Source organism: Amphibalanus amphitrite, unplaced genomic scaffold (assembly GCF_019059575.1).
Source record: "Amphibalanus amphitrite isolate SeventyFive unplaced genomic scaffold, NRLGWU_Aamphi_draft 000036F_arrow, whole genome shotgun sequence".
NCBI classification, from domain to species: domain Eukaryota; kingdom Metazoa; phylum Arthropoda; class Thecostraca; order Balanomorpha; family Balanidae; genus Amphibalanus; species Amphibalanus amphitrite.
Genome location: NW_024881532.1, coordinates 1,281,288 through 1,295,194, shown reverse-complemented (window position 1 = coordinate 1,295,194; position 13,907 = coordinate 1,281,288). Strand labels below are relative to the sequence as shown.

At 50.8% G+C, this 13,907-nt stretch overlaps 2 protein-coding genes across 3 annotated transcripts in view; one reads left to right on the top strand and one right to left on the bottom strand.

The window, feature by feature from the left end:
• Positions 1-5,805, bottom strand: part of LOC122372050 (protein fem-1 homolog B-like) — a 24,775-nt gene extending 18,970 nt beyond the window's left edge. Inside the window, exon 1 of one of the 2 annotated variants that reach the window (XM_043348916.1) lies at positions 5,020-5,805. The gene's annotated coding sequence lies outside the window, so the exon portion shown is untranslated. Of the gene's footprint in view, positions 1-243; positions 627-5,019 lie in introns of those variants that run through there. The other variant, XM_043348907.1, reaches the window with a different exon arrangement.
• LOC122372063 (actin cytoskeleton-regulatory complex protein pan1-like) lies at positions 859-13,907 on the top strand. The gene is made up of 9 exons (XM_043348928.1): positions 859-1,057; positions 2,227-2,460; positions 2,715-3,152; positions 7,058-7,182; positions 7,671-7,833; positions 9,166-9,300; positions 9,622-9,747; positions 10,086-10,389; positions 12,387-13,907. The coding sequence occupies exons 2-9, from the start codon at positions 2,290-2,292 to the stop codon at positions 12,569-12,571; spliced, it is 1,647 nt and encodes a 548-aa protein (XP_043204863.1). The 5' UTR covers positions 859-1,057; positions 2,227-2,289; the 3' UTR covers positions 12,572-13,907.

Here is a 13,907-nt window from a genome sequence, read left to right as displayed (position 1 = left end):
TGCAGCCTGGGTTACCTACTAAGACCTGCTAGTAGCACAAGCCTTCAGCACACTCTAAGGACTGAAGGGATTTGCAAATTAAAAACGTGAAAGGTAAGAAAACACTATTTTTAGCCTGGAAAAGTGACACAAGAGCTGAATACTCACAGCACTTTTTACGCTAAATTGACATGAAGACTTCAACAACAGCATCGCTGACAAACACAGTGCACGACCTGTGAATTGCTGATTTATGGTCCTTACCTTATTATGGAGTCTAGTGAGATATGTTAGACTTCTCCGCTAAATTGTTCAATATAATATAAAATCGCGACAGTGGCGACCGTATTGTGTTGTTTTGAATTTACGTGTATAGCACACATGTCATTTGCCAAGATATTCAAGGTTTAGTTTTTACTATAGTTTTAAAGAAAACAGAAAGAAAAATCGGTCACAGAACCGAAAATTTTGTCCGTATATTTTAAATTCTTTTTATCAAAGAGGACACATTTATATCGATTAAAATATTTGCTCAATAATTTATTTTCCAGTTAGAATGTATGCACCAACGAAATAAGGGAAAAAGACGCAAAACGATTACGCAAGTATGAAGCCAACGCGGCCTGCCATCAGCTGTCCTTGCAAATGACGCAACAAATTCCTTATCGACGAAACAGACGCAATTTCTAGAACTTGGATTACTTGATCCAATATAATGGAATTTTATAACTTTTTGTTACTTTTTTAAATTTTCTACCTTGCAAATATTTTGTTTTTAAGTATCATTTACAACAAAATAACTTTGGTTTTCTCACAGTGTATAAAAATAACACAAAATGAAAAATAGCTATTATAATCCGGGAACTCAAGCAGAAGACAGCTTGAAAACTTGTGCAAAATTTGTGCAAAATTGCGAAGTGATTGACAAAATGTAAACGTTTAGCTGTTCTGAGCTGTTCGTTGGTTCGTGCTTTTATTGAATTGTCACATTTTACAAATTGTCAAAAAATTTGGAAAAAATTGCGTACGATTTTGCTATTGATTGTGGATATCATACTCGGCGGAGCCGTGGAGAAAGGTACCTATCAGTATGGGAGTGTTTCGTCTATTATATTTTATCGACCAGTAAATCAAAATCAGTAGCATATAGGACCTGTATGTAGAAATGAAATCCATGCCCCATTGATAAATTTGATGGAGCACATTTATTATTTAACTCTTCGACCAGTCTGGCAACTTACACAACAATACTTAGGTACCTATAGCAGGGCGATAAATACCGTATGGGTAAAGCATGCATTTTGGCTAGACACCAGTGACCACAAGATTACTTAGTGACCAGGCTGGAGTACAGCCTGTACCTACGGTACCTAACGGTCCTACGGTACCTACGGTCCGTGGCCCGTGGTTGTCGCTGCCTGGTCGCTGCCTCTTTTGGTCGCTGCCACACTGAGCGTGACTGCCACTGCGAGGAGAAAGCCGTGGCGCCTGGCTACATACTCAATATATCAATTTACATACCCTCAATATATTATATACTCTGGCCTGGCTACACGCCGTCGCCACCTTCGCCTGGCCGATGGTCCGAGGGACAGACGAGGGTGCATGACCAAAACACCCCCGGGCCCCGCCTAACTCAAATTTAGGTATCTACTGGGCCACGTAGCGGTACGTGGAGACATTCGAGAGAGAAAGAAATCATGCATAAATTCGATTTGGTCACTTTTTAGGCACGGTTAAAATTCAAAGGTCAGGCCGACAGACACAAAACGTCGTGAATGGTCAAATTTCACCTATTCCAGCGCTTTGACAAATAAGCTTAGGACTCACTCAGGAGCAAATAAAGCTACACCTTGACCTCGGGAAAAGTGCATCGGCGCGTGCATCGCGTTTCGGAATACGATGCTGGTAAAATCAATATCATACAAGTTTTTGTCAAAAGTTATTAAGAAATTAGAAAAGCATTTTGAACAAATTATACCTACGGCGCTACGCCTCAATTTTGACCGTTTCTTCCCTCCGGACAGCAATTTAACCGTTGTTCCAGTGTAGTATGGCCTCCTTGAAAATGATAACATTGATAGCATTTTGCAATTCTCAGGTCTTTAATTGCCTTATGGCTTCCACGCAGTGAGTCGAGGGTTGTACATTGTAGAATGCATGCACGTACACACAAGCGTACACAGAGCATGCATGATTGCATAAGTTTGCGCGCCGATTGGGTACCATTTATGTGTGTCGTTGCAGAGCGCACAGGAGTCGTCGCGTGTTGCACTGCCTGGCAGCGTGTTGGCGCGGCCGGCAGCGGCGATGGAGAGGCCGATGGCGGCCGGGCGGCTGGGCGGCGCGCCTCTGTACGGCCAGCCGCCGCCGCCGGAGCCGCCGCTGGCCATGCTGCTGCAGCGGGTACAGCACGGTGACCCGCCGCCGCCCTCCCAGGACACCCAGAGCACCTACTTCTCACAGGCGCCACCGTCGCAGGTAACGGATGGAGGTGCACAGCCGGCTCGGCACTAGCCTATCGTCGGAAAAACGCCAGCTCACTCGGCGTGCATGTTGCAAATTCTCATATAGTCAAGGCTAATTTTTCAATTTCAGCATCACTTAGAGGCGAAGGAGTTCCGCAAATATTCTATTCAGCTATGTCAGACCACGTCTCGTCGTATCAGTTTCCATTAAAAAAATCCTTTATATTTGGGACTCTGACAATATCTGCTGTCACCGTGTCCCCCCAGGTGTCACCCCACCCGATGAGCCGGTGGCTGACGGACCCGCCGAGCGGGGCGGCGGCGCGCGCCTCGGGCACCGCCGAGCCCAGCCAGGACTCGGCTGTGTCGGGACTGAGTCAGGAGTCGGCGCCGGGCCCGGCCGGCGGCGCACTGCGCACCAAGAGCGCCGCGCTCGAGCAGCGCATCGACCACGAGCGCCAGCAGCGCCGCCAGCTGGAGCGAGACGTGCGCGAGGCGGTCACCGTGGTGGCCGCGCACGTGCAGGCGCTGCCCGAGCTGTGGCACGCGCTGCTGCCGCGCCTGCTGGCCGGTGTGGAGCGCGCCGTCCAGGCGGAGGCCGAGCGCGCGCACCGACAGGCCGGCGAGCGGGTGCGCCGCGTCGAGGAGCGGCTCGACGGCCTGGACGCGGCGCTGAGGCGGGCCGTGCAGGACGGCTGTCGACAGGTCAGTGCCGCAGCCACCCGCTACAAGGCTCTACCGCTGTCAATGCACAGGGACATTTTTTAGCAATTTTCCTCGTAGCCAGGAAAAAGGCCGCTGGATTTCTAAACGTTCGGGGGAAAGAATGTCAGAAATTTATTTGGTCCTGTAGGTAAACGCCTCTTGCAAAACTTCAGTTTCAAATCATTAACGGTTGCTGGTATTTTAACCCTACTGATCTAAAAAGCTCTATGTTTCGCAAAGATCGGGTATGTCCTTTTTACCTGAAGTCAGGCACTGGCTTCTCCCACTGTGCCGCTATAAGAAATGCTGTTACTGACCAGGAGACTGCCAGACAGACGTTATACGGATCCTTTACCGGTCATGGATGTGTAGCGCGGGAGGCTGATAGAAAAGTGGGAAAAGTGGAAAAGTGAAGTTGAAGTGTGGAATTATAGTTAGAAATGAAGAAAACCGCCACCTTTCGTCAGTACTCCCTCGATAGACGGTCAAAGAGGAAAATGAGAAGAAATAATAGAGGAAGAACAAAGATAGAGAAAAGATAGAATATGATGAAAGTCCTCCCTTGCAGACAATATTGCATCGGGTGATAGTCGATGCTTTATGTTATTTGAGGCTGGTCATTCTGGTACATTGAATTGGCTTTGCGAGGTTGAATGATATAGTAATGCTTGAATTCCTTATGCCCTCGAGTGTCATTTTATCTGATCGTTCCGACTGAGTTCAACGCAACTCCTACTGGTCCTTAACCTAAGATTCGTCCATCTCCATTCATTATACCCCTTTCACGTCTTACACACTCCTATTTTGGTTTGCGTTGCCCCCGAAAATCTCCCTCCAGTAGTGCCGGTGACCAAATGAAAGATTGACCCCCAGGCTGGATAAATGTCCATTAAACTGCATACATTCTCGCTAACAGGGTCTTAAGTGTCGTCTTCTGTCTGCTATCCGCCATATAACAAAGAAGCTAAGTAAAAACTCACCGGAGGCTACCATGCTGTCCCATCCCGGGCCTGCCTCAATTTAGGGCCCGTCGGCCTGCCGAGTTACCATTAACACCGCAGCACACGCTGCACCGACACCACGTCACTCGACGTCACTACATCTCGGCCTAACTTTTACGGGGGAGCCCGTCGACTCCGAGGACTTATCGATGCCTATCCCACCGACTAGGACTTATCAGGCCTCACTATCTTTTACAGGGGCTCAACTACCTTGACCACCAAAATTATCCGAACTACCTACATACCTCTCAATACTTCGTTTGCTTACCCTGCAACTCCAACTCAATCCACCTTTCCACCTACTGACAAACCTACCGACGTCACTACCTCACGACACTACGCTACGGCCCCTACTCTCGGTCGAAATAAGACGTGCAGACATTGTTGACACCGCCCTGACAATACAGACCTCTCGCTGTACGCACTCAACTGTACAAAAGCCATGTTGGTAGAAATATCGACATAGAAGCCGGGCACACAAGCCGTCTAGCCTCGAAAAAAAAAAAACAATTGCCCGTACGATAACAAAAAAAAAAAGAAAACGGTAACTTCCCGCCTCAACCTACTCTCGACTCCCTTACATTTCCCGAGGAATTCCTACCCATCGCATCAATAACACCTCGCCTCGAACTACCTGCCCTATTCCTACTTCGCACTCGCATTTTCCACAACGCATTTTCCGAATAATAATCAATGAGGTAAAATCCACACACAATATTCCTAAATAAGCTCGGGTAACCTGCGTCTAGCCTGTACGGTATTGAAATTTAACTGTATTCGTTACGTTGTTAATTCATAATATAAATTTCTTAAACCCAGTTTTAATTTACCCCACCCAGCCGCCAGGATAATCTCAGGGAACTTACATGGTGGGATCGGGCGTGTGTCACTCGGCCGGAGTCCCCCAGGGATCTGTCCGTCCGCCTCCGGCGGCGAGCGCTCCTCCGCCGCTCTGATGCGTCATTGCCAACTCTTCTCTGATTGGTCCGCTCCCAGGGTACCGTCTGGGATGCAATTTATGTCTTGAAATTTTACTGGTTTCTTGAAGTTCTCTTGTATATTAGCTACGATTTGACGTCCAGTGTTTGATGTAACCTTTTACTTGCGTGTTTTCAGCGTCCTCTTCCAATGCTGATGGATTTTGCGACTTCGGTCCTGTGCTGTCCCCTGGTGACCATTTGGGGCTCTTCGGGGAGGGGTTGATGACGTACCCTCGCGGCTCCGCCCCTGGGTCGTTGGAGAGAGTCACCCGACTCGGATGGGACTGCTGACTCTGCGGCGACGGCGGCCGGCCGTTGCTGACTCAGTTGTGGATGAGTCGCAGTGAGGGCAGGCATGTGGCGATGACAGCGGACTGTGGTCATTACGCCACAGCAGCTCATTCGGGGCTGTGAGGTGCCTCTGTCGCTCATCCTGCGGGGTTACTGAGGACGGTAGTCCGTTCTAGACGAGAATTTGCTGACGCTACGGCGGCGGCGGCCGACCGGCTCTCTGTCCCGCCGGCGCTGACACTGGTGGGGATGAGGTGTTGGGATGGAAGGCTTGTGACCAGTGCGCCACGGTATGATGACTGCTGCTACTGAGTATGGGGAGGGGAGTATGGCGGGCGGCTGGGTCCCGATCTGGAAAATGTTACGACGTCCCAAGATGTAGCCTTGCTACAGATGACAACGGCAATAATGGCGTCTACCGAAACGAGTGGTTTGCGAACTCCGGCTCTCAGAGAGATGTATTTCCAGCAGTGCAAGTGGTAGCATTCTGAAGGTCTCGTAGGTCCCGTTGCAAGTACTGCAACAGTCGCGCTAGGCTTCCTCCAGACATTTATCGTCGTTTCACAATGGAAACGTTCAATTAGCCGTGTTCCTCATCTCTGATAGCGGGATATCCGGCCGATCGCGCATGCGTCGACTGTAAACCCTTGTGGCCAGTCATGAATCGGTGATGGGGAAAATGTACTCAAAGTTCGTTAAGTATGGTATCATGCAGCCACATTCTCAGCCACTTAAGTCGCACACGACGTCTGAGAAAGTGGCTTTGTGACTGAGGACATACTTGCACCATATGTTGCTCAGATCGGGATACAGTCACGCCCCTTGCGACAAACTCAAACGCCTATCCCAGTCGCTGTTATCCTCGGGATGTTTGTAGAAATGCTGAGCCGGGTCGAGGACGATATTTTGATATAGCACAGTTCGTTTTTTCTGTCATCGGTTTTCCCCTGAATGTTTCTCGAAGCACGCAATAACATTCTAGGGACCTTCTGCTCCAATTGTTTGTTTTATTGGGTTAGGCCCTTTCGGTCGACAAGACCATTGCAGAGCCGGAAAGATGATAGGAATTAGGGGGAGACATTGGTCTGGGCAGGCACCCTAGAGAGTCGCCGGGGCTGAGCCCGTCCAAATGGACAGGCCGACCAGCCCCCCAAGCACTCTCTGCACCCGGCTACGGGGTGCAGCTCCCTCGGGAGCAGCGGTGCCGCTCCAAGGGAGCAGCCCGCATGAGATAAAGTTGCCTGTCCAGCCCGGAAGGGGGTTGTGGCGCGGAGGAGAAGGATTTCAGTATCCTGAGGATAGAAGCATGGATTGGTGTCTGCTCCAATATAGAAGAGGCCACTATCATTAGACCGTAGGCAGATACCTACGCTCCTAACAGGCACGAGCAAAACAATTGCGCGCTACAGTGGTCATTTTTCGATCAGGTCATCGCTGAGGTCGCTGGAGATCACCAAAAGTAATATCACAATTTCTGGCTCCCGATTACGCATTCATCATATTCGTATTGTGATTTTTTTTATGCTGCCATTGTCAGGTGACCAGGAGTGCCCCCTCCATCCCAGGATTCTCGATTGTAATGACAAAAAGGCGGCGATTTCACCGTATATGACTGTGGCGGTTTGTGCTCCAGTCGGGTCAGGAGGTGCTGTTAGCACTGAACGGACTGCGCGAGGCCGTATCGGCGGCCAACCACCGCGCCGGAGACACGGCCGAGGGTATCCACCAGCTGCGGGGTCACCTGAATGACATCGAGAGGTGAGAACAGAGCGACGGACGGGGCGAACAGACAGACAGACAGACAGACAGACACAGCGCCCAGAGCATCCACCAGCTGCGGGGTCAATTACTGGACGACATCGAGAGGTGAGAACGGAGCGACAGACGACAGATAAGCCAACAGTCAGACATGTAGACAGATATATGTACAGACAGACAGACAGACAGACAGACAGACAGACAGACAGACAGACAGACAATGCGACTGGTTCGGTAAACTTGATACCCGAAACGACCTGACTTAATGCGACGCTGCGGCTCGAACGAATACTGGCGGGAGGCTCAGATATCCGATACCATACCGGATACCGCTCCACTTCATCGTCTCCACAGTCCACGCTATAACAGCCATCAGTAAATGCTATAAAAGCCGCCAGTCGCAGGGCTGTCAGACTGCTCTCCCCCCCCCCCCCCCCGCGGCACTCGGGCACCCCTGCTGTGGTGACCCGGCCCGGCCGGCGCGACAGGTCGGTGGCGGCGCCGGCGGCCGCTGACCCGGCTGACCGGGAGGCGGCGCTTCAGCTGAGCTCGGCGGCCGCTCAGGTCAGCGCCGCGGTCAGCGAGGTGCGCCGGCTCGCTGACCGGCTGACGGAGCAGCTCAGCAGCCATCAGCGTCAGCTCGACCAGCAGGTCAGTCAGAACGCCAGTCGGCGCAACGGGCACCCGCAAACGCACTGTGTCGTATTCTGTGACCTCATTCACCCGATGTGCCGCCTAACTCTCTTCGCCATAATTGTTTGCTTGTGACTTGCGAAAAGATATACCCGTCCCCACTGACCTTTCATCCAATCGCAGCTGTTTGCTGAGGCCTGTAGGCACTGCATGATTTTTATTTGTTTTGGGAATAATTGTAGAGGAGGATAACTGTAAACCTAGATGATTGGATGGCATAGGAGAACATTAAAATGACGTGTTTTTATTAAAGCTACCGAGTAACCGATGCGTCCACGTATTTTTACGGGGGGGGGGGTTGCATCCATGGGATTATTGAGATAGGGCTCGCCGGAAATTGTATGTTATTCCATTCCATAGGCAGGTGATTCAGCTTTTCTCACGCGATAGGGAAAAGTGAGTTATTGTTCAAAAATGTGTGTATAGTAATAACACTCGGTCGCCGGCGCGGGGGGGGGACGCTAACTGGTCATGATACATTTTGAACGGCGCTCAGCATATTTTATAGCTCCCACGTTATTTGTTGGCATTTTCAACGCATATCGTGGCCAGTGTGCGGGCACGGTCGTGATTTCATGTGTCGGGCGTCACTACCTACTACAGGACACCGTCGTGCCCATAGCCCTTGGCGTATCTAATCTACCGGAAATATCTCGTACATACTATTCATTTTTCACGCTGCAATAGGATATGAGAGTTTGTGGCTTGTGCGCCTTCCCATGGCGGCTGGGTGGGAACTCGTCTGTGTCGTGCCGTCTGGAGTTCCACCAGGGCCGATTTCCGCGTCCCTTGTCGTCGCTATCAGTGAATAGTGGGTGCCGATGGAGTTTAGCGATCCCATGATACAGTAGCGGTGGCGCTGATAAGGCGTTGGTTATTATTAACCGTGGGAGTTTTACGGTGAACGGTGACACCCACTTCCCGGTATTTGATAGCAATTGGCAATGTGTTGCGAATCGCCCAGCCGACCTGAAATGAAAGGATTATATCCCATAAGGCATGAAACTTTCTAGATAGAAAGAAACACCCTTAACCGTCAATCCGTTTTATTTTGTATGCTTTATTTATAAACGTTTATTTTGAGCTAGTTTACGCTCAATTCGGGTAATTTTACACAATAGTTAAGCTATGAAATAGATATCTGCTAGGCTGTCCATCGGACACTTTTTATCCGAGACTCCCCAGATGTTTCTCTGCCTGTCTACTTCACTGCTGAGCCACTGTGATCCGCCTTTGTCCCGGCTGATCCCCATTCGGGTGACCCGAGCCTGCGTGTGTGTGTACGGACAGGCGATCCGGCCGCCGGCGCTGGCGGCTCCCTGTGTGCCGCCCCTGGCTGCCCGGGCCAACTGTCTGACCTCGCCTGTGGGGACAGTGCGACCTCAGCCGTGCGCCACGCCGGCGGCACAGGCACAGCGCAGACAGGTCAGTTAAGTTGCCCCTACTCCGGCTCAGGCTATTAAACATTTGAGGTGTGCGTAAAGATCATATTAAAAATGCTACGAATGAGCGCCGATCGTGTGCTTGTCGCTGATGAATCATATGTATGTAATTCGTTTCGGTGTGGCTCGTGAGGATTTTCCTGCTGTGAATCTTCGAGGCATAAATGCGATAATGGAGGCCCGTGCCGGCGACTTTTTGACTTGCACTGGTGGCGCTACAGCTGGTGGCGGCCGATATGCCCCCCTCTTCTCGCCCCCCCCCCCCCCGTCATTTCACCTCAGACGATCGTGCCGCCTCTTTCAGAACTGCGCCGCTGGCGGTGCGTCCCCTCCTTCCAAGCAGCCTCGAGCGGGGGATCTTCCTCCGCCACCTCCAGTGGGTGCTACCCCGCGACAGACAGCGCGAGCCGCCCCCGTGCCGCCCAAACAGGTTAGTCCTTTCGGGGAGACGGGCTGGTGCGGGCCTCCTGGTTCCGGTGTTCAGACTTCTGAATTCTGACTGTGCCGATTTTTCCTGCATTACACTCTCGCCAATTCTTGTAGACTACATTGTACGTACATACACGTAGCGTAGAAGCGTATCAAACACGTAACGTTAAACATATAAAGCATGACCCCCCATATCCTATTCCTGAAAGCTGAGAAAGTATCACGTTGAATCAGGTCAAACCAATCAATGGTAGCTGGAGAAGTCCATGTGATTTCCGACGTCACACGATCTGACCGTGCTCGTATTTCTGGTTGTGTGCGTGTGTGTGCGTGTGGCAGGCGGCGGTGGCGGCGCTACCCCGGTACCCAGCCCGCACCGTCCGCTCAACGCCGAATCACGGCAGGCGCCGGCCGGGCTCGGCGGGCCGCAGGCAGCGCGACCCTCCGCCCCCGCCGCCGCCGCCCCCGCCCCCGCCCCCGCCGCCTCCGGTGGCCTCCCAAAGACCCGAGCGGGCAGCGGCTCGTCGGAAGACTGTGTACTCACCAGAGAGTGAGGTGACTTCCCTGTCTCAACTGACGGGTCGGCACAGAGCTGCCGGCGAGGCCGACTCGAGCCTCTACAACTTCACATGGGAAACGGACGGTGAGTGGGTACTTTGATCTCCTCCGCACGCTTCAAAATTTTCCTGCATTGTTTACTAGCCAAACTGCCTAATCGTATTTCAGGGTAATGCTAAAATCGGCGTGACCTCAATAATGAATTTTCATGGTCCTTTGTGGTGCAAACTATGGGAAGTACTAATGGTGTTCTTTTGGTATGTGCTAGTCTGCTCATACCTCGGTAGATGTTTGACAAAGACGCTTTAGATGCTTTGATGGTTTAACAAAATCCCTAACACGCCTAGCTGAGAAAGCAATGAGCAATGCATTCGTGTAATCCGTTCATGGGAATGCACTTTCAATATGACCCGTGCATCCTGGGATAAGCATGAGTCAATTATCTCATAGACTGGGAGCCGTATGTTGCAGCATTAACCCGCGCCCTGCTGGGGGGGGGTGTTTGAACACCCCCCCTTGTGGTTTTTTCGCGAATATCTCAAAAACGGCGGCGCGGAGCGCCGCCGTTTTTGGTACACCTTATCATACATCAATTCTACACATGTTGTAAAAATTTCAGACCAAGGTCATTCAAGGTCAGGTCACCAGGTCACTTGAAGTGACCTCACCTCATAAAAAGTTTCAATGTCTGTCATAGCTACACCGAGTGACCGATCGCTTTAAAACTTTCAGCGATTGCTAAGAGCAATAGCATGTACAAAATGTATATCTCAGAATTTTGATATCGATGACCTAAGGTCAGGTCAATTTTGCGACCTCCCCATTATAAGTCAATGGGAGAAAATTGAAATGCGCCTCTTTTGGACGAAAGACATTATAAACACTCCCAAACACTGAATTACAAGTGGTTTAGACACACTGAACATGAAAATGGTGTCCGTGACCCCTGTTTATGCCCTGAGGTCATCTTAGGTCACGAATGGTATCTAACAGTTTTCCGCAAATAACTTTTGATAGAGGCATGCTAGAGCGATGAAAACGCCTTAGATGTGTTCAGCTCGACGATACGGATCGACTGATATGCAACATGACCCTTTCCGGTCAGGTCATGACCTTGACCTGAGGTCAAATTTTCAAGTTGACCTTTCAAGGTCAAGTTATAGTTCATTCGATGCGTCTTGACGAGAGGAACACGATGCCGGTAAAAGTAAGCTCGTACAAGGCTTGGGTCAAAAGTTATTGCAGAAAAACTGTTTCCGAAAAAATCGGCTATTTTTGCAGTTTTTGCCCCCTGCAGGCAAAACCGTTGACGTTAGGTCAAATCTGAGAAAATTACTCAGAAAGGGCGTTAATAGGGCTATCGAATGCGCTTTTCCGCGGCGCTGTAGCTCTATTGGTTCCCGAGTTATGCGTTGGCTTCTTGGAAATTGTCGACATTCGACCTGGAAATCGGCGAAATTTGGCCTTCAATGACCTCTGGTGACCTGACCTTTGACCTGACCAAAAAATTGACCGAAGTGATTTCCTCATTATTTTTTACGCTCTTTCGAACGCCGCCTTCCGCATATCGCTACGTGGCCCAGGAGCCGAGTTAGAAGGGGGGGGTGTTCAAACACCCCCCCCCCCCCCAGCAGGGCGTGGAAATCCAGGACCCCCAGCCGGGCGCGGGTTAACCCGAATAAAAGTTATGTTGTTGTGCGCGCGCTGGCGTGCGACCCTTCCCGGAGGCATGCGACGTATGTTCATTGTTCACCGTGCACGCTAGACCACTGAGTCCGGAAGGCGCCCCGGATTCCCAGGAATAGGAATGGCCGGCGCATTGCTCTGAGGGGGTCGGCTCCAGGGAGAAAACGGGCGTGGCTCCACCGCAATCCAGACTAGTCGGTCACCGCTCGTTCACATAACACGCAAAAATTCTGCCTATGATATCAGAGGCCAGCGCTGCAGCAGCGCTTTGGAGCTGGGAGCTCAAAGTGAAGTCAAGTTAGATATATTCATCATGTTTTTGCTGCACAGACTGGTGTGGTAATTGCAAATCGGTGCCGCAGTCGGTCGCTCTGACCGCGTGTCGGCGCGTTACAGAGGCGCTGCCGTGGCCGCGTCAGCCGGCCGTCCGGACCTACAGCCGCACCCCGCAGCGGACACCTCTAGCGGCGGCACTGCCGGCCGGATTCTCCCCCGAGACGATCCGACGCAGCGTGAGCCGGCCGTGCCGCGTGCCCAGCGCCGGGCCGCCGCCAGAGCGCAGAGAGTGCCACTGGCTGTGAACAGGCGCAGAGAGCGCGATTGGCTCACAGCCGCTGTGAGCTGCCGCAGTTAGCGCGACGAGCTGTGAGCCGGCGCAGCTAGTGCCATTGGCTGTGAGCCGGTGCAGCTAGAACAACTGGCTGGCGAAGATCAGCGCAGTCAGCGCTGCTGGCTGTGAACCACCGCCGTCAGCACGACTGGCTGGCTGTGAATATGCGCTAGAACGGCTGCTTGTAGTGAATGGACGCAGAGTAGAACGGCTTTATTCAACTGGCAGAGGGGGAACGCCTTTGCTGAACCGTCGTTGGAAGAACGACGGTTCCTTAGCGTAGAAAGGAAGGCTGTTCTGAAATGACAGGGGAGAATGTTTGCGCTTACAATGCTCTGATGTGCGATTTGTTGAGGTCACGGAAGCCGGACTTAACTGCACTAGGCCAGTTGAAATAAGGCCAGTAAGGATCGAGTGAATTAATTAGGGCACCTAAGTCGGTACTCGCAATGCGCTGCTCATGCGGAGCCTGAATGCGACGAGAGTCCAGCAATGTCTCTGAACCGAATAGACCGGTAAAGATCATGAAGTTAGCTCCAGATTACAGTTATCGCATCAAATCGGAAGCTAGTCATTGTTATTTGAATGAAGTCTTACTTTGTTTTACGTGTACCTTGTTTCATGTACTTGTCTGACATTCGTTGTTTCTTGCGTTGGAAGTTAGTATTGATTATGGCCTACTCGTACACACAGAAAAATATTGACACCGTTAGCGGTGTAATTGCACAGTACATATCTGAGCACTTGAGGAAAGTTAATTTAGTCCCTTCCCCGCTTAAATTACTCGCGCTTCTAAATGAACACCAGGAAGAAGGTAATAGAACACTGTTAGGAGGGTTGGGTGTTTTACTACATGTAGCAAAACACCCAACCCTCCTAACAGTGTTCTATTACCTTCTTCCTGGTGTTCATTTAGAAGCGCGAGTAATGTAAGCGGGGAAGGGACTAAATTAATTTTCCTCAAGTGCTCAGATATGTACTGTGCAATTACACCGCTAACGGTGTTAATATTTTTCTGTGTGTATGTGCCATAACTCCTTCTTGTGGGCTGTGATTGTAATATTAGTATGAAAAGTGTAGTGATCTCAGTGCTAGTCTAATCATGTCACGTGAACCCGGAAGTGACGAGTATGAAGCCGTCTGGATAATGGGAAGTTGTGTTTTGTTCGTAGTTTGTCCACTCCCTTCGCTTTCATGTTGCTTCGTTTGTTGTTTGTTAGCTCAGAATAATCATTGTTTTGTCAGATAATTTTCGTTTCTGAAGTTAATGGCATTTGTTCATTGCTTTCCAATAAAACGTTCACTGA